A 21906-nucleotide genomic window follows, 5' to 3' on the forward strand; every position below is an offset into this window, starting at 1 on the left:
TATATCTAAAAATGGTATTTTACTTGCGGCCCGCCGCTCATTTTGAATTCTTGAATTTGGCCCTCCAGCCAAAAAGTTTGCCCCCCTCTGGTCTATAGTTAAGTCATGCTTTTCGGCAACTTATCCTTAAGATCGAAATCTTGGATTCTACATAGGGCTCTAAACTTTGTCAGTCGAGCGTATTTGTTTCTATGTCACTACAATGTGTAGATCTATATTATTTGTTGGTTTTTAAAATTAAATTTAACCCTGCCTAATTCAATCCATAGTAGATAACAGTCGAAAAATTTTTTTTTAGAATAGAATAAATGGTTTGGTTAACAGAGCTTAATGAATTCAAAGAAACTAACCAATACCATCTGTAATAATTATATATTCTTAATTCATCGAAAACAAATAATTATGACTGCAAAGTGTGCACTGTGTTTTCATAATTAAAACATAACCATACTATTATGGTTTGGTTTAGGCAAAGTTTACTTTAATTGTAAAATTAACCAGCACCACCAGCAAATTGTATTCTTAGATCAATGAAAATAAATAAGTATGACTGACAACATTTAATGTGCACTATTTATGTCGAATCTAAACAACCTACTTCCACCCCTCACCACTGATACACACCAGTAGCACAGGGTGTAGGTAGGCTGTTAAGATCTGTCATAAATAGTGCACATTAAACATACTCGTATTGTTGATTTAGTGTTTTTAATTCATTAAACCCTGCCTAAACTAAATTACAATACATAAAAAACATTATTCTATCTATAAAATATCCAAAAATATGTTTGATTTAATTGCATAATTTTAGATATTTTATAGATAGACGAGTATTTCTTTACTATTATTTATTATGGCTTGGTTTAATTGAATTTTAAAACTAACCAACACCATCTGCAATTTGAATTCTTAGTTCGACGAAAAAAAATAAGTTTGACTGACAAAGTTTAATGTGAACTATTTATGTCGAATCTTCACAGCCTACCTCCACCCGTCGCCACTGATACACACACATGCACAACGAATTATTTAACACTAAGCAAGGATAATACCATGTCTTTCAATTAATTTAATTAACAGTGAAAAAATATATTAATTAAATTCTTTCATTAGCGCATTTCGCAATTAATTATTGGACAGCCTTAAAAACGAAAACGCCGCCTTAAGGACGAAAAAGTTGCGTAGAATCAATTTGTGGAAGCGCAGACCCGGTCGCGCAAGCTTAATTAATGTTTGTGTATCCTGCTTGTTATTTGTTCTCGTCTCATTAAAACGTTATATTTATTTTTTCAAACACAGAAGTTGGCCCTAACTCTAACCGTAAAAGAAAACAACTGACAAGACTGTTGGTGTAAATCTGGATTTAGGACGCTCTTAAAGGCACTAAAGATTCTCCGATTTGTTTGGCTCAACCTATGCCGTATTAAGTCATGGGTTTTAGAGATCTCTGTCAGATGGAGTAAGCACCTCCATTGTTTTATGTACATTTCCTTGCTGCATCTTTTCTCCCCATTGCTTGGGAACAAACGTATTATTTTTTTATTTAAGAAAACAAAACATTGGAGACATAAAAATCTAAATTCATGACGTTCACAATTCATTTTATTTAATTCAATTCATTTTTTTTAACATATTGTGGACATTACAAATTATAAATTTAAGACGTTCACAACATGACATTTAGAAACAAAGATATATAAATATAACAGTAATACATAAAGAAAAAAAAGATAGATCAGTAGATAAATTAGTTAGGTACAAGGAAGTACACCGGATGAGTTAAGCAGAACCCTATTTTAAGAATTTATAAAACAACGTCCACCTAAACTCATTCTCACGTAGGTGGAATATATCAACACCCGAAGCAATTTCGTTGAACATAGTTATCGCCCTCCCAATTGGCATTACCAGTGGCAGGTTGGTTCTGCACCTTGGGAGAAGAAACAACAGATGGTCTCTATTTTTAAGATAGTTATCAGGGACACACAGGTCAACATATTGCATATCATAAATATTACCTACCCTTTTTTTAATAAACTATTTCTTTTTATTCAACGAATAAGACACAAGATTTCAGAATGTAACATATAATATACTGAATATACATAATTTGAAAACAATTGAAAGCAATTCGATAAGCATTTCATGTAACAACTACTAGTTAAAACCGTCGTAATTATCTAAGGCGCCCGTAGTTTAATTGGTAAAACATGCTGGCGTGAATCCAGCAAAACAGGTTCAAGTCCCGTTAGGTGTCGTATTTTTTTTCTACAAAAACAATCACTGAAAATGTCAACGTCTTTGGGGAGCGCATTTACTAGTATCGCACCCCTCGCTAATGGTGCCTGATAGACTTGACACGAGGAAACGGTTCCGATCCAGAATAAATCAAGGCTGCCACCACGAAGGTAATTGACAGGCGCATGTAAATCCAAACTTTAGAAATAGAGTTCGAACATTTTCTTCATTTAGGAGATAAAAACAATACAGCATTAATGATTCTTCTATCAGTGGTCCGTACCGCCCCCTCAGAAACGTAAAATACAAATTATTAGGGTGAACGGATTATATACTTATTTTTCGTCAGGACCTCATGACTGAGGATCGTGACCTGAAAGATTGAGCTGTCGAATAGCCTTCTCAACGGGTTTAGCCCCTCTGTCATCCATGTCATCAAGACACGCAATGCCTGTGTCATGGAACTCATGAATCGGTGCAACCATCTGAGGTATCCAATGTTTGCTTTAATATTCTGACGCGGCAAATAAAGACAAGACAGCGCAGACGGCCACTAACGATCCTAATAATCCGACGACCAGACTCAAGGTTCGGAGAGTCTGGATGTGAGGAATGTACGAACGACTTATAAGTAGTAGGCGGGATATTATGGATATTTTTTCGAAATGGACCCCCGGAACCTTTTTTTGTGTGCGCCTGGATCTTCGGTGCGATTGACTCGATAGATATATCTGCTTTGTAGATTAGGGGTTGTAAAACCCTTGTAAAAACATCATTACAAGTATATATGTGTTTAATTATAGCATTTTATGAGAGTAGATAAATGTTTTAAGAGTTCAACCAAACAATAAAATCTGAATCACTGATTTCATAATTCGTACCGCTTTGTAACCTTGCTTTGTTTACCGTGCAGTGTAAAAATAATGTTTTTTTTTTCCTTTTTTCCAGGGATCATACGGCATTGTAAAGCTGGCTTATAACGAAGAAGATGACACGCATTATGTGAGTAATTTTTTTTAAATTGATACTGGTGTCATCATGGCCCCCACAAGGGGGGGGGGCTGACAGGGCTCGGGCTCAGGAGGGGCCCGGCGAGGCGAGTTCCCAGATAAATGAAATAAACACACATCTTTTGTTTTAATAGTAAAAAAGTCGCTATTTTCCTTCGATGATATTATTTAAAATTATGTGGTTGTACTATACAATTTTTAATTGTGTATCAAAACTCGACATCTCCATAATTCAAATGGGTGTATTAAAATATAGGTACGTACAATAAAACAGTAAATATACAGATTAATTTTACCGCGTACACCATTTGGAAAACGCTAATGTAGAGCGTCACACTGCCTTTATCCTTAGCAATAGATAGGGGGGGGGGTTGCCAAAGATCCTAGCCTGGGGGCCCGCTTCACGATGTGGGGCCCATGAGTGTAATCCTGGATTATTTTTTATAATGCAAATCAGGTATGGTTTTATGTCCGGATATAGTACGATTTTTTTCTCTTTTCGTCCAATCTTGAACCCATTTTTAATTTTTTTGTTATCTATTCATGTCTTTTGCGTTATTAATAGGGAGGTGATCACTGAAACGACGTTGTCAATAATTTAATTTAATTTAACTGAAATAATAAGTCGATTCGGTACTGTTCGGTTATACAGAATACAGCGGAACCTAACCTAACCTAACCTAACCTAACCAAACCTAACCTAACCTAACTTAACCTAATCCAGTATATCGGGTATTTTCAAAATGCGTTTTCCGCTGTATTCCGTATAACCGAACAGTACCGTCGATTCTTTTACACATCGGGTTCTCTGTAACCTCAGCTTTCAAACCCCTATAGGAAGAAAAAAAAAATCTCCATTTTAACTAGTATTTAGTAGGTAGGTTTTCTGAACAATTTATAGTTAAATGTCAAAGTGGGAATATCTTTAATTATTAAATATTTGAAAAGTCCATATCAAATTACAGACAATAATGGCACTCTCTCATTTTACCGACCTCTAATTTTGTCTATGGATTAGTTACTATGAATTATTCTCTTTGGTCGTTTTATATCTTCTTATATTCAATTAATACATACAACAGATGGTCTAAATTCTCACAAACCAATTAAGATAATTGCCTCTAATTAAATTGTCTAGCTATCTAAAATACTTAAAGTAGATAGTTACTAAATAATATTTTATTGGTTTTGGGAATAAATACAACAATAAGACTCAACACACCATATGGTCTACGTCACTTGAACTATGCGCAAATAAAGTATTGTATTCCGCACGAATATGCTACGGTTGACAGATGACAGAATGGCACAATGTTCAAAGTTGTCCGTTCTAAGAGCATGTAGTCATCACAATCGATGGTCACGAGACACGTCAATTTTTTTTTACCATGTATGTAATTTAAACCGAGCCACAAGCTTAATCTTCACCCACACTGCAAATAAGGGAGATTACCTTAAGGGCCTAGCCAAGGTGCTCTAGAACATTAAAAAAAATCAATATAATAAATAAAGCAGAATTCTGAAAAATACTTACGTGCATCTTTATCCTGGATACAGCGACGATTTTATTTGACGCAGATGACGCAATCTATTCGTCAGAAGATTTAAACGGGGGCCTCGAAACAGTTCAGCTCAGTCATTATTTTATTTTATTTATTAAAGAAACAGACAGTTACATTTTGATTACAAAAATATGTTTAAAAATAAAATAGTGAAAAGTTATTGCAACCGACAAAGTTTCCATATATAAATTATAATAATATAGTTAAGCCTAACAAGATAGAAAGTAAGAATGTAAGATGAGCATAAGTATAAAGAAATTACATACTTATAAGTATATTATGTGTGTTAAGAATTATTGAAATTTATACATAATTTGAGTAATCTAAGATAGAACAGAAAAAGGAAATAAGAAAGGAAAAAAACATACATTTAAAATAAATTAGATTTGTGTTACATTATACAAAAATATGCGTATTCATCGTAAATTGTGTTGATACAAAATATTACCCAAAGCATAACACGAACAAGAAAGGGGGTTATTACCATATTATTATATAACAGACGTAGGTATAGATATACGTCGTATATTTCATAAGTTCCATATAAGAGGATGCCCCTTATAATTGGTGTCAACTATGTGAGCCCTAGAACCCAAAAATCTGTTCATAATTATAAAATCGAAATTGTAACAAACATATAAATAAAAGTCAGACACAGTTTATTGCAATGCTAATAATATTGACATTATGAATAGTAATATAAATTTATGGGGACATAATGGTAACGCACTCCCACCATTGATGGTAATTATTTGTCAGCACTTCCTGTCAGTTTGATGACTTATAACTTCCTATAGGTATTGTGTAGCCTTAAGATTTCATTATAAATTTTCATCGCTTGCTGATACTGCGCAGCCAAAAACCTAATGTAGATTCTGAAACAAAAAATTTAAAATGTTATACCTACCTCGTTTACACGTGCATGGATGTACTGTGCACAATAAGAAATTTATGGGGAAACATGTATTATCCTGCAGTTGGCAAGATTGCGTGCAATAATCAAACAAGATTGGAAGATTCCAAATCGTGATGATTTATTTCGCGCAAGTAAGATTATTTTCGATCTGCGCCTGCGCAGTAAAGCGATAGGGGCGAACATGCCGGTAAAAAACAAACTACTCATTCGAGCTCCGATTTTCAATACGATCTGTCAGATAGTAGTATAAAATGACAACATCGCGCCTCGCTTACTCTTGAAGAATGGGATTGGAGAGACAGTCAGCACTTTTACGTGTAAACAGTTATTGTCATGACAGCTTAAAATAAGCACAATTGCCGATAGTAATTACATGCACGTGTACAGGGATCATAATGCCAAAAAATAAAACGACAATAGTCATCATTTCCACTTTTGTAAGAATGCGAAAATTTAATATAGACATTTTATATACGTAATTTAGTAAAACATAAACTTCTTCTGGAAGATTTGCAAATGTGGAAATTAAAATAGGTACTATCATTATTTCGATGCCATGACTGCAAAGAATTTTCAAGAGACATACAAGCATAATATATAAACATGTAATAAAAGTAGACTTACCCATTAATTTATTTTATTATCTGGAAGAATCGCAAATTTTTTTTATCAATATGGTTTAAAAACGGCAAAAATCAATATTATTATGTCAATATTAGATAATATTATATTTTATTTTATTTACGTCAACTCGAAAAATATCGCACGATTGCTTTTGTTTTGAAAATATCATTTAGAATTGACATGAAATTTGAAAAGAATGATATGACATCAGTGACAAAAATAGTTTCGCAGCTCGAGTGTTGATTGGCTATGCCATGGCTGAGTTCTGATTGGTCATTGATCTGACCGTAGATACTGTCATAATATTAACATGACCGAGTATTCCTGATATTGTATTAAATAATTAAATGGTCGCGATCGCTGTGCGGAAGATACATCCACCTGATTATAACATAACCACCCAGATTCGTAATCACGCATTGCTTTATAATTCACATTTTGAACATTATTATATTTTATATATTTTTTTTAAATACTTGTGTACTTAGGTATAACATGAAATACTTTTTACAACGTTTTTATTAGCTCGTATTCTTGTGTATCCGGTGGTTGTTTGTCCAGTACAAATCTTGCACTTCATTTGAAACTTTTAGAATATATCAGAACACGATGCCAACGCATTCTTTTAATACTTTTAGCCATCTTTAAGCGGAATTGAATTCATTTTCAGTTAATTCTGTTTTGTATCGAAAGTTATTTCAGAAAAATCCGTAAAAAGTAAAAGACTATTATTGGTTGCTAAGGGGGTGGTCCTAGCAACTAAATTATTAATATGTACGTGCGTTCCTATGGAAATCAAAATGAAATGTCAGAATGACATTTCAGTATGTTATATTTGTTTGTTTTTTTATTTACTTCACATCAAGTACAAGTTTGAGCATAATAATTCAACAGAAAATTCAAAAACGTTTTATATAAAAAGTTCTTTTTATCTTGTAATTATTATTTATATTGTGACATGGTAACAATTAATCTGGAATAACACAATATTTTTTGAATTAATTCTGTTAAAAATGTCTCGATATGGATAAAATTATTTGATAATCAAATCGGTATTTTTGCTGTGTACCGAATGTGCGTATAGCTTTCGTCGCAAGGCGCAGTAGCGTGTATACCAAAAGCCGTACAGCATGTGACATTTACAACGTCGGTCATTAAATATTGAAAACCAATTACTTTAATTTCCCTTCGTCGTCCTAATATTCGTCCTTAAATACAAAATTTCTTATGGGAAACCAGTAGATTATGTCATTAGTTTAGTCTAATATTGTGAATTATATTAATTATTAAACCACTATACACTCATGCTTCGAATGTCATAGTTGGAAATTCTCTGTCTCGTTATAATATTAAACAAACCATTAATAAAGTTATTACCATTTATACATAATATCTTATTTATTGTCAATTATGTCGTAAATCGATAAATATTAATTATTTCGTTAATAATTATAAATGGAAATTGTCGGCTTAGGCCCGTTTCAGACGGGACACCGGTGTCGCGCTCGATATAATATAGGAGGCCTTTGTATTCGAATAAAGGGGCTTTTGTATTATGTTTATGAACGTCCCAGAACTAATGAGTCAACGCATAATTTCGCGTTATAAATTAGAACATAAAACTGGCTGCGGTAATAAAAACAAGTGTATCGGCGGTTTGAGAATGTAGCGGCCGACGGAAAAGTATATCGGACATGCGTTGACTCATTAGCTCTGGGGCATTCATAAACATAATACAAAGGCCTCATATATTATATAGAGCGCGACACCGGTGTCCCGTCTGAAACGGGCCTTATTGGAATACTTGAATAATTGAATGCCAACCTAAAATAAATAAAATAATATTAAGTTTCGATTTTTTTTATTGCGATATCGACTTCGTCTTTCTGTCAAAATGCAGTACATCTCCCCATTCCTGTTTTGTAGGACAATTACCCCCTGAAAAAAACCCCCGGTTGATAACCCCCTGTTTAAAAATAAAAACGATGGAGCCATCGTTTTTATTGACTGAGCAGTTACATGGTACTACAACTAGGAAGTTTTGAGAATTGGATGATCAAAATTTTGACTCACCTACACTGACTAGTAGAAAAGTGACAAAAACATCGGCCCTACGAGTACAACTAGTAATTTTTTGGAGTTGTAATTTTATGGAACTGAAGAGGAGCGATATACAAATATAATGGGTAACTCAAAACATGAAATTTTTGACTTATCGTACTATAGAACTGAGCCATTGAAAATTTCAGCAACCATATTTACGAAGTGTCATCCTCCGTGACGTGCACACCAAACTATTTAATATTATCGACACTCTTAATTATCTATATATTGATTCTTCTTCTTGGTCGTGCACTCATGGCTGAGGATCGTGACCACATTTGAATTTCGCCATCCTTTGAGCGACCAAGACTTTCCATCCTTCTCGATCTTCCGCTTCTCTCAGGGCAGAATGGATGGTGCCCCCAGTCAGCTCTTTCACTTGGTCGCTCCAGCGCGCAGTTACTCTTCCTCTGCTTCGCCTTCCCTGGAGGCCACCCAAAACTACCAGTCTCTCCAGGTTGTCCGGTTCGCGCCTGACAATATGTCCAAAAAACTGCAGAATTCTTCTCAAACACATTGTCGAGAGCCGTTCCTTTATCTTCAATGCAGTCTATCGATTCTCTCTTGAATGCTTTCAGTTGAATTGTCGACTAGCACAACGTTAGTGGCACACTCCAACGCATTTAGTATCACAGCGAGAGTGACAGCTACGCCTCGATGTGGCGCAACTTACGGACCACCTATAATCTATAGTATGTAGGGTAGTTTGCAAGGGCTGTTAATATCCGACATAAATAATGCACACTTAACTTTGTCAGTCAAATGTATTAGTTTTAATTGAACTAAGAATACAAATTGCAAATGATGTTGATTAGTTTTTAAAATTCAATCAAACTCTGCCTAAACTGAACTAAGTATAATAGTTTGAATATGCTATAGGCCAGGGTTTCCCAAACTATGTTCCGCGGAACACCAGTGTTCCGCCGAACCTGAATAGGTGACCCGCAACCATTTGGAAAGGTTTTATACACTGCAACACGTTTAAAGATCTTCTACTAAGTTGAAGTAAAATAAGTAAAACTAAAATAATTAAAGAATCTTCTTCATATTGAAAGGCGAGTGATGATCAATCTCCATTGATGTTTATGACCTCAAGTACCTAGGTCATGGCTCCCACAAGGGGGTGGGGGCTGACAGGCCTCTAACCTGGGGCCCTGGGCTTACGGGGGGCCCGGCGTGAGAGATCAACCAGCCAAGTGAGATAAACACACATCACAAACATGCACTAATAGTAAAAAAATGTAGCCTGCGCCGCTGTTTCAATTCTGCCATACTAACATTTGGCATATATGTAACTGTAGATCGTCACATTGCCATAAAACCTGAGCGATAAGTAGGGGGCCCGTTTCGAGGTGTGGGGGCCATGATCTAGGTACAGGCGAAGGACCATCTTTTCTCACACCGTGCGCATGAAAAAGATGGGGTATATTGTTTTTACCTGACCGGCTGACAATTCTTGTCAGCTTAATGACAGTTACCAAAATTGACAGAACGATTAGCCGCGCTAAAAATAAACTAAGTGCTCTGTTAAAATTTCCGGGTTTGCGAAGTGTTCCATTGCAGAAAAAGTTTGGGAAACCCTTCTATAGGCAATCCGATATAAATAGTGCATTCAATAATACTATTTTCCATAATAATCATACTATTGTTATATCATAAGGCAATGACTTGCTAAAGAGCGCGTTGATTTGAATACAAATGCGTGGGAGCTAAATGCATATACGTGGCTAAGCGATTTAGTTTTGCAACTTGAGTATTCTGTTTATGCCATCGCGCAACAAAGACGCATGCGTGCATCTTATGTGAGACAGTTTATGTGTTGCAGACGTCCAAGACAAATTTATACAATATAATGACGGTGACGACTATGTTGTAAGCTCTTTTGGAGTCGTTTTCAGGGATTTTATTATGCTTTGTATGGATAACATTGTATAGTTAGTTAATTTGATAAAAATACGAATGCTTTTTGTAATTTATCAATATTGTATGACTGGTTTGAACTGTTTCGTGGCCCCTTTTAAATCTTTTGACGAACCGATTGCGTCATCTACGTAAAAAAATCGCCACCGATTTGGAATGTGTAAATAATTAACACTGATATCACTCGGACCAATCCCATAAACAAGATGGATATCTACAATAATTATTATTAGCACATTTAACACGTTTTACGTGATTCTGGTGGGATGCATTTGGAATCAAGTAAAACGTGTTAACTGTGCTACTCAACCACGTTTGATAGCTCGCGGTTACTACGGCTATGAGCGGGCGTGTTAAAAATATCTCGCTTGACAGTTAACTTCCCGGCATAATTACTGTCTGAACACGACATATTATACCATATTGTATTTATCGCTTATTTAATGGATTTTCGAGTTAAGTGATATGTTAGAATAGCCCTGCTAAGGCTTAGGCTAAGGTTTGTCGTAGACGACAGAGTAGAGTGGAGTTTGTTGTTTATTGACATTGGGTTGTAATACTGATTTTTTATAAATATTTCCTTCAGCGTCATGTTGTTAACCGTGTCCGGAAACTTGTACGTATGCAGTTCGCCGTATAACACTTCGCCGTGAAATGTTGTATTAGAAATATATGGTCGTATATTAAAGACCGTCCAACCTCTTTGGGTCGTATAGTACTGACATAAAATTCATGTCTAAATAAAACACGGTTCTTGTCGATATAAACTTTACAGGAAGACAGCACCAAACATATTTTGAAAATAGCCGATATACTGGATTATTTTCCTAGGTTAGGTTAGGTTTTCATTCTTGAATTCATGAATTTTGCCAAAATCGGCTATAAAAATTGAATTAATGTTCATAGAGATGTAGAATTACAAATTAAATACAGTATAACCCCTATTTTACGTTTTTTAAGGGACTGAAGAAAAAAAACGTAATTGGAGGGAAAATGTAAAAGGGGGGATATTGAAAAAAAGAACATTTAAATTTTATATTTCTAAAAAAAATAACGTAAATAGTAAATAATAATTCATCGGAAATGTCACTCGAATATAAGTTCCCGGTCTGTTAAAATCTCAATCTCCGTATCGTTACGCACAACATCTAATTGCATCGAGATGCGGACCTCGGATCAGTATCGTAAGTTTAGTACAGTAACATACTATTGTACCGACCGTTACGCCGCATATAAAACTCGCTCCTGCATCCATCTTCGACTTCTTCATGATCAACCACCACACCATGACCTACGACACGTCGACGACTCCCACAGTGGTAACTCAAATCGAACCCCACATTGATGACCCACATCGAACCATCGAACCCACAAATCGAATAAAAAGTAGGACCGTATAGTATTCGGTCATCTCTTTCTGATAAGAAAGCTCACGTTGAACTGTGCCACACAGTGACGTCTCGTGGGGGTAGGCAGATTGAGCGTCGCTTGGGGGCGGCAGTTACTCAAAGGGCGGCAAATCGAGATTTGGTATACCTACTTATAGAAATAGCTAAAAATATTTTGTTAACATGTTGTACCTACCTACAATACTAGCTTTGTAAAAATGGTGTGGAAATAACAAATCTGTGTATTGCTAAATGGTCCAAACCAAATGTGTCAGAAATATCAACCAAATACGACATCAGACTTTGATGATTTGGGTGTATATTTTGTTAGTAATGTTTCAATACAACACATTTCTTAGATACTGGAGTCATGAAAGGGTGACAAAAATACTGTATAAAAAATGGGGTGGCTTTTTGGCGCTGCCTAGGGGCGGCATTTTGCCTAAGGACGTCATTGGTGCCACGTTGAATTTTTTTTCATACAATTTACATTGTAACCGTTGTAGACGTATTTAATTGCTAATTTAAAATGTCCGCAACATAATAATAAACAAATAAATTGAAATTTCGCTGGGCTGGCCAAGTCACAGCAATTTGTATTTTTTTTCTAAAAAAAGTTATTGTATCCATTCTACAGCCAATTTTTTTTCTGTCAAACCATATTATAATAAAAAGGCAATCAGTGTATTATTTTTTATTCGCATATTTTTATTTTGTACTCTGCAAACGAACAGGAAAAAAAATCTCTCACAAAAAGTCGAGTTATTTTTCAATAAACTTAATTCAATCATTTCGATTTGAATCGCATTATATGTAGATTCTATTGAATTTCCGCGTGTTACTCTCGCTCTATCATGTTGCGGATCACTATAGTGCATCTCACTCTATTTCTATTTTACCAGTCTTTCTCAAAGAATATTATATACAGTGATATAATAATTGAACCACGGTATGGAGATCAAGTCATATATCGCACCATCATAACTAAACTGCCACAATCCATAAAACGTCAAACAGAGAAAATCGGCTTTGAAGTTTTTACCTTTCGCATTTTTGTACTGTGATTTTTAAATATGTTTAGCTGATATTGAATGAAGTTTTGACTTGAATTTTGATGACCTAGAGATATGAAATTTTCGGTACATATACTCTATAGATAGACAATGAAATGTAATAATTAACTCAAAACACGTAAATTTGGACTTGTGGTGGCTTAGTTGCGATGGTGCGATATTATGAACTGTTACCATCGGTGACGTCCCTAGGCAAAGTGCCGCCCTTAAGCTGCCTTGAAATGCCGTCCCCTTACACTGTTGTTGTTTGTCTGAAAAATCATTAGATACCTGCTTAGTTATCTTATCATTTATTTTCGGATATCTTAAAAAGGAAAATTTAATACACCAAAAATCTTTAAATTGACATACATACTCACCACCTACTATAAACTAGAGCATTTTCGGGAAACCTACACTTAAAAATGGTGGTTTTAAGCACGTGGATATCTTTGGCACTGACAGTTTTGGAGGTCCCTTGTTAAAACTAAGATGGCGATACATACTTACTTACTTATAAATAAATCGACCGCATTTTCTGCTTCATTGAAAACAGCTACTCCGCTCAAAAAAATGTATTCATTCCTTCATTCGTCGCCCTTCTTAATGTGCCGCTCATATGCAACGCATGATCTGCATATCCCCCCACCGGTTACCATAGTCACAATACATCGCCAATACGTGTGAACCAATATATTATTGTAAACGTGATTGATTGACCAAAGCAGAGCCAGTTTGGTTTTTGTTTGATATTCATGCCCTTTTAGCAAGACGCGGTACCCTACGGTGAAAGGGACTAACATAGACGCTATCGAAATCGTATACCAGCAGAGCTATTCTAAATAGTTAACACAGTAACACGCTTCCGTTATTTTTATTGCTTCAATACAACACGGATATCACCCTAAATAATTCAATAAATAAGGTGATTATCTACAATAATTTGTTAACACACAGTACGGCATCATACTTGATTCCAAATCCATCCGATTAGAATCTCCAATTAGAATTTTTTATCCAATCAAGAAATTCGTGTTAACCGTGCCACTCGACCACGTATGACAGCTCGCTGTTAATACGGTCATGAGCGGCCGTGTTAAAAAATATTACTTCTAACAGTTGACTTCTCAGGATAATTAACTGTTTTTTGGTGTAATAATTATTATGTTGAGGGTTTTACGAGATATTAAATATATTAGATGGTCTGGTTGTGAATATCGTACGTCATTTTGACAGTTTTTAAAAATGTTCTATGATATTTTTTTGTTTTACATCTGTGGGGGTCATGATGTGGATGAGGAGTCGAGATTTGGTGGTTGCTCCGATGGATGGAGGGGCCAGTTTTATTTGCAGCGTAAACAGTCGATAAAAGAGTATGTTACAGTAGTTATATTACAATACTTATGATACTGTTCCGAGGTCCGAAACTCGATAGACTGAGATGTTGTGCGGAGCGATACAGAGACTGAGATACTAACAGACCGGGAACTTATATTCAAGTGACAAGTCTAATGAATTATGATCCGCTATTTATTGACTTACTCACAATCAAAATAATATTAATATTATTATAATTGAGTCAGCTACTATACGGAGTTTGCGTCATCGAATATTGCTGAATATGTCGAAAAATGGATATCGCGGAAATAATAATTGCAGTAAGCTATTTAGGTACTAAGTTTGTCATAATTGGACACTACGGGAAACGGATGTTAAAGAATTTGTAATTGCGGTAATGTATTTAATATCACCGATCAATATGCTGACGCGGATTGAGTTGTTTACACCCTTACACCTATCAAACCTGCACTGTGAATAAACTAGATAAGGCAAACGTTTTCCGTAAAAAAAATATTATTAAAATCAACGTCTCATAATAATTATTTATGTTATCAAGTATTTCCTTGACTATTAGGCCCGTTTCAGACGGGACACCGGTTTCGCACTCGATATAATATAGGAGGCCTTTGTATTCGAATAAAGGGGCCTTTATATTGTGTTTATGAACGCCCCAGAGCTAATGAGTCAACGCATAATTTCGCGTTATAAATTAGAACATAAAACTGGCTGCGGTAATAAAATCAAGTGTATCGGCGGCTTGAGAATGTAGCGGTCGACGGAAAAGAATATAGAACACGCGTTGACTCGTTAGGGGCGTTCACAAACATAATACAATGGCCTCCTTATTATATACGAGCGCGACACCGGTGTCCCGTCTGAAACGGGCCTTATGTACGTTTCTTTTAATAGTTTTAGTAGATACCTACTTAATAATAATTATAATAGATATCTTTATTATACTCAGAACAAAAGATAAATAGTTTCCGTTCTCACAGTTTAGACACCCCGGCTTCCCCTTTCAATAAATTAACCCCGAAGGGAGGGGCAAATTTTCTTTCCTCAGTCTCCTTCCGGTCCTTTTAATTCTCGAGAACAAGTAAAATGTCCGAATCACCCCACTCCACTCGTTGGCCCGCTGAGATATTGCCGCGTTTCGTCTTTGCTATGGGAATTCTTTACGTGTTTTTTACTCCCTTCTAAAGATGCCTCAGTGGATACTTAACCTTGTATGATAAAATACATTAAGTATATGAAACACCTCAGAAACCACCTAACCTTTTTATAACCATACTAATGTTTTGGTGAGATTTGTAATGCGATACTTTATTTTGGTCGGAATAATCATCTGAACCAAACAAGCCATGCCTAATTTTAAGTAAACTTAAAAATATAGCACACAATGCAAAAATAATTACAAGATAAAAAGAACTTTTTATATACAACGTTTTTAAATTTTCTGTTGAATCATAATATAAACTTGACTTGACTAGCATAAACGAACAAAAAAAATGTATTTGATAGAAATAATACTGAAATGTCATATTAATTTTCATAGTAACGCACGTATATATTAATAGTAATATTAATAATTTAGTTGCTAGGACCCACTTAGCAACCAATAATAGTTTTACTTTTTACGGATTTCTTCCGAAATAACTTTTATATAACTTTTATATAACTTTTATAAAATAACAGAATTAACTGAAAATAAAATCAATTCTACTTAAAGATGGCTAAAAGTATTTAAAAAATGCATTGGCATCGTGTTCTAATATATTCTTAATATTCCTAAGTTTCAAATGTCTAGCTAGTCGGGAAGTTAGTTAAAAATCGATTGCAGGATTTGTACCGGACAAACAACCACCGGACAAATAAGAATACGAGCTAAGGAAAACGTTGTAACGTTGTAAAAAATCGGTGTGTGTCCTTATGTTAGCGCGTTAGAAGTTAAACTTCTTTTGCGTAACAAAACAAAAACAAAACTTGAAATAACCTAGATTCTTCGACTAGCTCTTAATTATCTTGTTAAATTACACACTCAAGATAAATGACGGCTTATTGGAACGCCGTTGGTTTATTTCTATAAACTTTAACTTATATTACTAAATTATATAATTATTTCTCGTTGTTTTTATTTTTAAGGTAACAACTGTCAATCTGACGTTTAATCGTTTGACGTTTAAGAGGACGTTCTACAGAATTGGCCTTGAGAATTGAAAATATGATTTTTTAACATGTGGTCCATAATATCTGGTCTACTAGTTAATATAAAAAGGTCGTGTCAAAGTTGTTTGTGTTAATAAATTTGCTCTGTGACTGATCCGACTCATATTTCACATTCATTTCATCAGGGCTGTCGAAGACATAAATCATAATATATATTTATAATTTTAAATTTTTATTTATAATATATATTATTTAAGTTTTGTGCATCTAATGCCGGGTCCACACTGGCAACAAGTTAATTTGCTGGCAACCTCGTTAGATTTTACGATAATTATTGTAAAATTTCTTAAGCAATTATGGTAAGTATCGTAAAATTTAATGAGGTTGCCAGCAACTTGTTGCCAGTGTGGAAATGGCTTAATATCCAGTGTGGTTCACGTAGTGGCATGGACCTGGGGTTAGCTAATTCAGGAAGTCAACACCCATGATAGAATTTTTTCCAGTTTTGGTTGCATTTTATTCCAAAACTCTTCTGTAAAAATCGTTTCCGAGTTTATAAATGGAAATTTCTCGGTGTACATAGTAAACAAACCTACGAATAAAAAAAGACAAAAAGGAACATACTGATTCATCGCAGTAAAATCTGGTAATCAAATTCGCCATTTTGAAAAGCGACGATTTTGCGTAAACAAATATCACGTGGTCTGTACGTGTGCGGCAAACTTCGATTGTGTTTGTAATTTTGTGCAAAGTGCGAATGTAATGTTTTCAAATAATTGATATGGATTAATTATACCATCGTATTATTTTCTCGAAATCATAAACATACTATAATAGTATTTGAGTATCAACCTATGTTCAATTTGAATTGGGTTATAATAATAATATACCCGTATATATATCAATAGTATGTTTGCTACAAAATCCACCCAAGTTATCAGTACGTACTTGCACAGGTTTGATTAAAAACCATGATGAAATTAACATTTAAAAAATATGAATGCTTAATATTATTTTGACAGCCCTGTTTTCTGATCGGCTTCATCTAGCAGGTGTTCATAAAATAATAATAATTCTCCGCGCGGCAGAAATTATCAGTAATAATAATAATATTTCTTGAAATAAAATCTCCGATGATTAGTGATTTTTGCGAAAAGATCGATTTAAATTGACGTAGTTACGACGCCGAGGTCCTTTTTATACTAAATTATATTTGAACGGCGGGCTCTTCAGCGGGCCCTTAAGGAATTGCAAATAGCCGACAATAATAAATTCACTTTCTCCTTGCTCCGCCTACAAACTTTGATGCTAAAGAAGCATCACTGAGGAAGCAGACAATATGTCAAATGACGCTAGATGCAGCGTCGAAGACCTGGTAGCAAAAATAGGATGCCTCCACCAATGGCAGACACACATATTCCTTCTTTCGCAATGTCCAATAGCGATTGGAGGTAACCAGTTTGACTCCTGACCATCACACCCAGTGACGTCCTGTAGGGGTAGGCATATTGAGCGTCGCTTGGGGGCGGCAGATACTCGAAGGGCGGTAAATCGAGGAGAATCATTATGTATATATAGAAATAGCTACGAAAACTTAGTAATAACGGAAATATTTTTCCATTAAAAAAATCAGCTTACTGGTATTATTGTCTAATGGAGCAGAGAGGCATTTAAATTAGATTTGGATGACAATATTGTTACTGATTTCCCAACAAAAAAGGCCAAGAAAGTTATTGTATTTTAATGGTCGAGTGTTGAGGCTAATAATTAACAATATATTTATGATTGAAAGTATGTGTATATTAAATACTAAATACTAAGGAAAATATTTTTTTTACATATTGTACAATAATAGCATAGTAAAATGGCGTAAAAATAATAAATCTATGTATTGCTAAATGGTACAAACCAAATGTGTCAGAAACATCAACCAAATAGGACCTCAGATTGGTGATTTGGGTAAATTTCTAACTTAATTGTATTATATTTATTCACTTGTTTTAACTAAAAATAACTTTGTATGTCTTAGAGATACATATTTTGTTATTAATGTATCCATACAACACATTTCTTAGATATTGGAATCATGAAAGGATGCTAAGAAAATACTGTATTAAAAAAAATGGGGCGGCATTTTGGCGCTGCATAGGGGCGGCATTTTGTCTAGGGACGTCACTGATCACACCAGTCAATACTTGACTGGGCACAGTGGATTCGCTACCAAGTTCTTTGAGTTTGGACTTGTCACCCGACCAATATGTCCATGTGGCAAAGAGCTACAAAATACAAACCACGTCCACTGGGAATATCCAAGAATATTCTCCGAAAGAGAAGATATGCTCAAGTCGGTCCAACTCATCGGGTCGTCCGACCTGGTCGCCACAAACGCCAATTATTGCGGAAGTAAAAATCTCTTCGCCTAATTTAGTATGTCCGTATTGTTTTAGCTTTATTTTTTACGTATTATATTTAAAATAATTAGAATCATTTTCCTCCTCTCTCCCATGGGCTCTTTGGTTAAATTATGTCTCAGTTAACTCAGTCAAATTATACTTGAGTGCGTGGTGACGTCAGTCTTGGGAATCTTCTCCTGAGACATTCTCAGGCATAAACAACTACTGATGCTTCAAATCCAAACGTAGTAGTGATACGCTCGATTTAGACCGAGTGTGGTGCGGAGCAGGATAGTTTGGAGGGAACTATTAGGTAGTAGATATTGTTCCCAAGTGTCCAATGTAGAAGACAGTAAAAAACGATAAGCATTTAATAATAAAATAATCACAAGATAAAAAGAACATTTATATACAACGTTTTTAAATTTTCTATTGAATCATATAAACTTGACTTGACAGTTTATACGATAATACTGAAATGTCATATTTATTTCCATAGTAACGCACGTATATATTAATAATTTAGTTGCCATGACCCCAGACCCCTAGCAACCAATGACGGTGTCGAAATAACTTTTCATACAAAACAGAATTAACTGAAAATGAATTCAACTCTACTTAAAGATGGCTAAAAGTATTAAAAAATGCATTGGCATCGTGTTCTGGTATATTCTAAAAGTTTCAAACGTCTATCTAGTCGGGAAGTTAGTTGAAAATCGATTGAAAGATTTGTACCGAACAAACAAGAATACGAGCTAAGAAAAACGTTGTAAAATATTGTTCAATCCAAAATATACCAGATTGACCGATACATCAAACTCAATACTGCGAGACAGTCTGGTACAGTGTTGTAACTAACTGAATCCCAGGAGTACGATAGAATTGGGAAAAAAACAATTTCATTCCACACTCGCCGTTCTGGGAAAATCCATTTTCGGTCTCACAATGAAACCGTGCACGTGGGAAACGTAATTTGCGCGTGGAAAATGGCACGTGTTAGTTTGCGGTGCATATAAAACAAATCGCCGAATAGTAACATCGTTTCTATGCATGAAACATACATTTGAACTATTTTTTATTCAATGAATGTGTCATAAAATTTAAGAAAGTATCATTATTGGTTGACTTACTGTACATAATAATTGTATAATCATAACTCCTAACCGAAACGGAGCATCCATTGAATTCAAGCTAGTATGATTTACCAATTAACCATCCGCGCAATACCTAATCACGATTATTCAGATTGTTTTTTTTACATAGTGAACATTACAAATTATTAATTCAAAACGTTCACAACATAACATTTAGAAACAAATAAATATTAATTAAACAGTACCTATTACATAAAAGTTATTAAACAGTAGAAAAGTGTAAATACAAATACATATATATATATATATATAAATTAGATACAAGGAAGTACACCGAAAGAGTTAAACAGAATATTTTAAGAATTTATAAAACAATGCCCACCTATAATACTCATCCTCAGGGAGGTGGAATATGTCAATATCCGAAGTGATTTGGTTGAACAGAGTTATTGGCCTCCCAATTGGCATTACCAATGGCAGGTTAATTCTGCACTTTGGGAGAACAAACGACTGATGCTCCCAATTTATAAGATGGTTATCAGGGTCACATAGATCAATACTACCAAGAATGGCAGAGTTCTCATTTTCACCTGGAACAAATACGCGGCCAAATATAAATATCGTCTAGAGTTTAAACATACCTAAGAGGAAGCCAGTTAGATAAATCCATGGATAGTATCCATACAACCTCAAGTAAAGGAGTCTCAAAAAAATCTTTTGAACTCGCTTCACCATAAGGTCGTATTTCAACTGATGTGGGGCCCAAACAATCGACCCACTCTCAAGTCGGCTTCTAACTAAAGATTTTTGAGAATTATCTTATCATTAAGACTGTGAGACGGGCTCCAATCATTAAGGATATACCTCAGCTGAGGCATGGTCTAAGAAGATCGTGACTAGGCGATGCGCGGATTGTGCAAATGACGCGAGCCGAACGAAATATATTTTGTCATAAGAATTCAACATGCGTCCTTTTTATGTTATGTTTATTATTATATTTGTAATAATAATAGTATATTCATTGCCATGTTTTCTTTTTCAAGTACATGCGGAACGTTTTTTAGTCATCTGGACACGATTTAAGAATATCGACGCCATCACAAAACAAATTGACGTGCAAACAGGTCGACTATCGCTCTCCGAATGGCAACGCGGCCGAAATTTCGTTCCACATACAGTTGAAAATTATTTGCCGTTTCACTTATGTATCTACGCTCTTAACAATTTGTTGCGGATAACGATATTTATTTTACAAACAATAATGCGGACAGCATTCACTATAGATTTTTAAATTGCCTTTCTCATCGCGTGTTACATCGCACGCCCAGATAGTGCGGAAACAGTTTACTGAGCTTAGTGCTAATTTGTCCATACAGATAAATTTGTTATATAATAATATTATATACACCCGGACCTCTTTTTGCACGGTTTCGAAATAACACGGTTTAAAAAAAGTACAGATTATTTTTTATTATCTTTTATTTACACTCATTTTTTTTTTTTGCTTTAACACGGTTTAAAAAAAACTAAAAAGAATAAAAATACGTATGTATGTACATATTCACGCCACTGGTGCATACACATGTTGTCACCGGATGCCGCCCAGACACACATACGTACATACGTACATACATGGCGCCACTAGTCAGTCACTTCGTGTTCGATATGAGAGACGCGCCACGTACTTCAGCGTCAGCGTCATTAAATATTTCCAGCGATGAGAGTGATTTTTCGCTAGTAAACAGGCACGTTTATTGTCAAGTAACGAGACTGAATGAATATATTTCTCTATGCTAAATTTAATTTAAATCAAAAACTGTGTATTTTCATGTATATATATTTTAATTTATAAATAATAAATAAATTCGATTTATTTTTGAGTTCAATAATTTCGTATTTTAAGTTGATTTTAAGTAATGGAACCTATCTACCATTTTTGTATGGGCACCTTATCTTTTTTTACACGGTTTTGTTTAGCACGGTAGTCTTTGGAACGTATCCCCCGTGCAAAAAGAGGATCGGGTGTTGTTTGGTGAGATATTCTATTATATTTTAATTAATTAATACATCTTTGTTCTCGTACTTATTGCTCCGTGTGG

The 21906-nt window shown here is 34.8% G+C and overlaps 1 protein-coding gene across 1 annotated transcript in view; it reads left to right on the plus strand.

The window, feature by feature from the left end:
• LOC147069729 (uncharacterized) overlaps nt 1-21906 on the plus strand; it is a 325303-nt gene that overhangs the window by 224810 nt on the left and 78587 nt on the right. The window contains exon 3 of the mRNA XM_085950708.1: nt 3187-3240. Within this exon, the coding sequence (XP_085806834.1) occupies nt 3187-3240 (54 nt within the window). The remainder of the gene's footprint in view (nt 1-3186; nt 3241-21906) is intronic.

This window comes from Rhyacophila brunnea, unplaced genomic scaffold (assembly GCF_057557595.1).
Source record: "Rhyacophila brunnea isolate RB1 unplaced genomic scaffold, BYU_Rbru_1.0 scaffold_23, whole genome shotgun sequence".
Classification (NCBI taxonomy): Eukaryota; Metazoa; Arthropoda; class Insecta; order Trichoptera; family Rhyacophilidae; genus Rhyacophila; species Rhyacophila brunnea.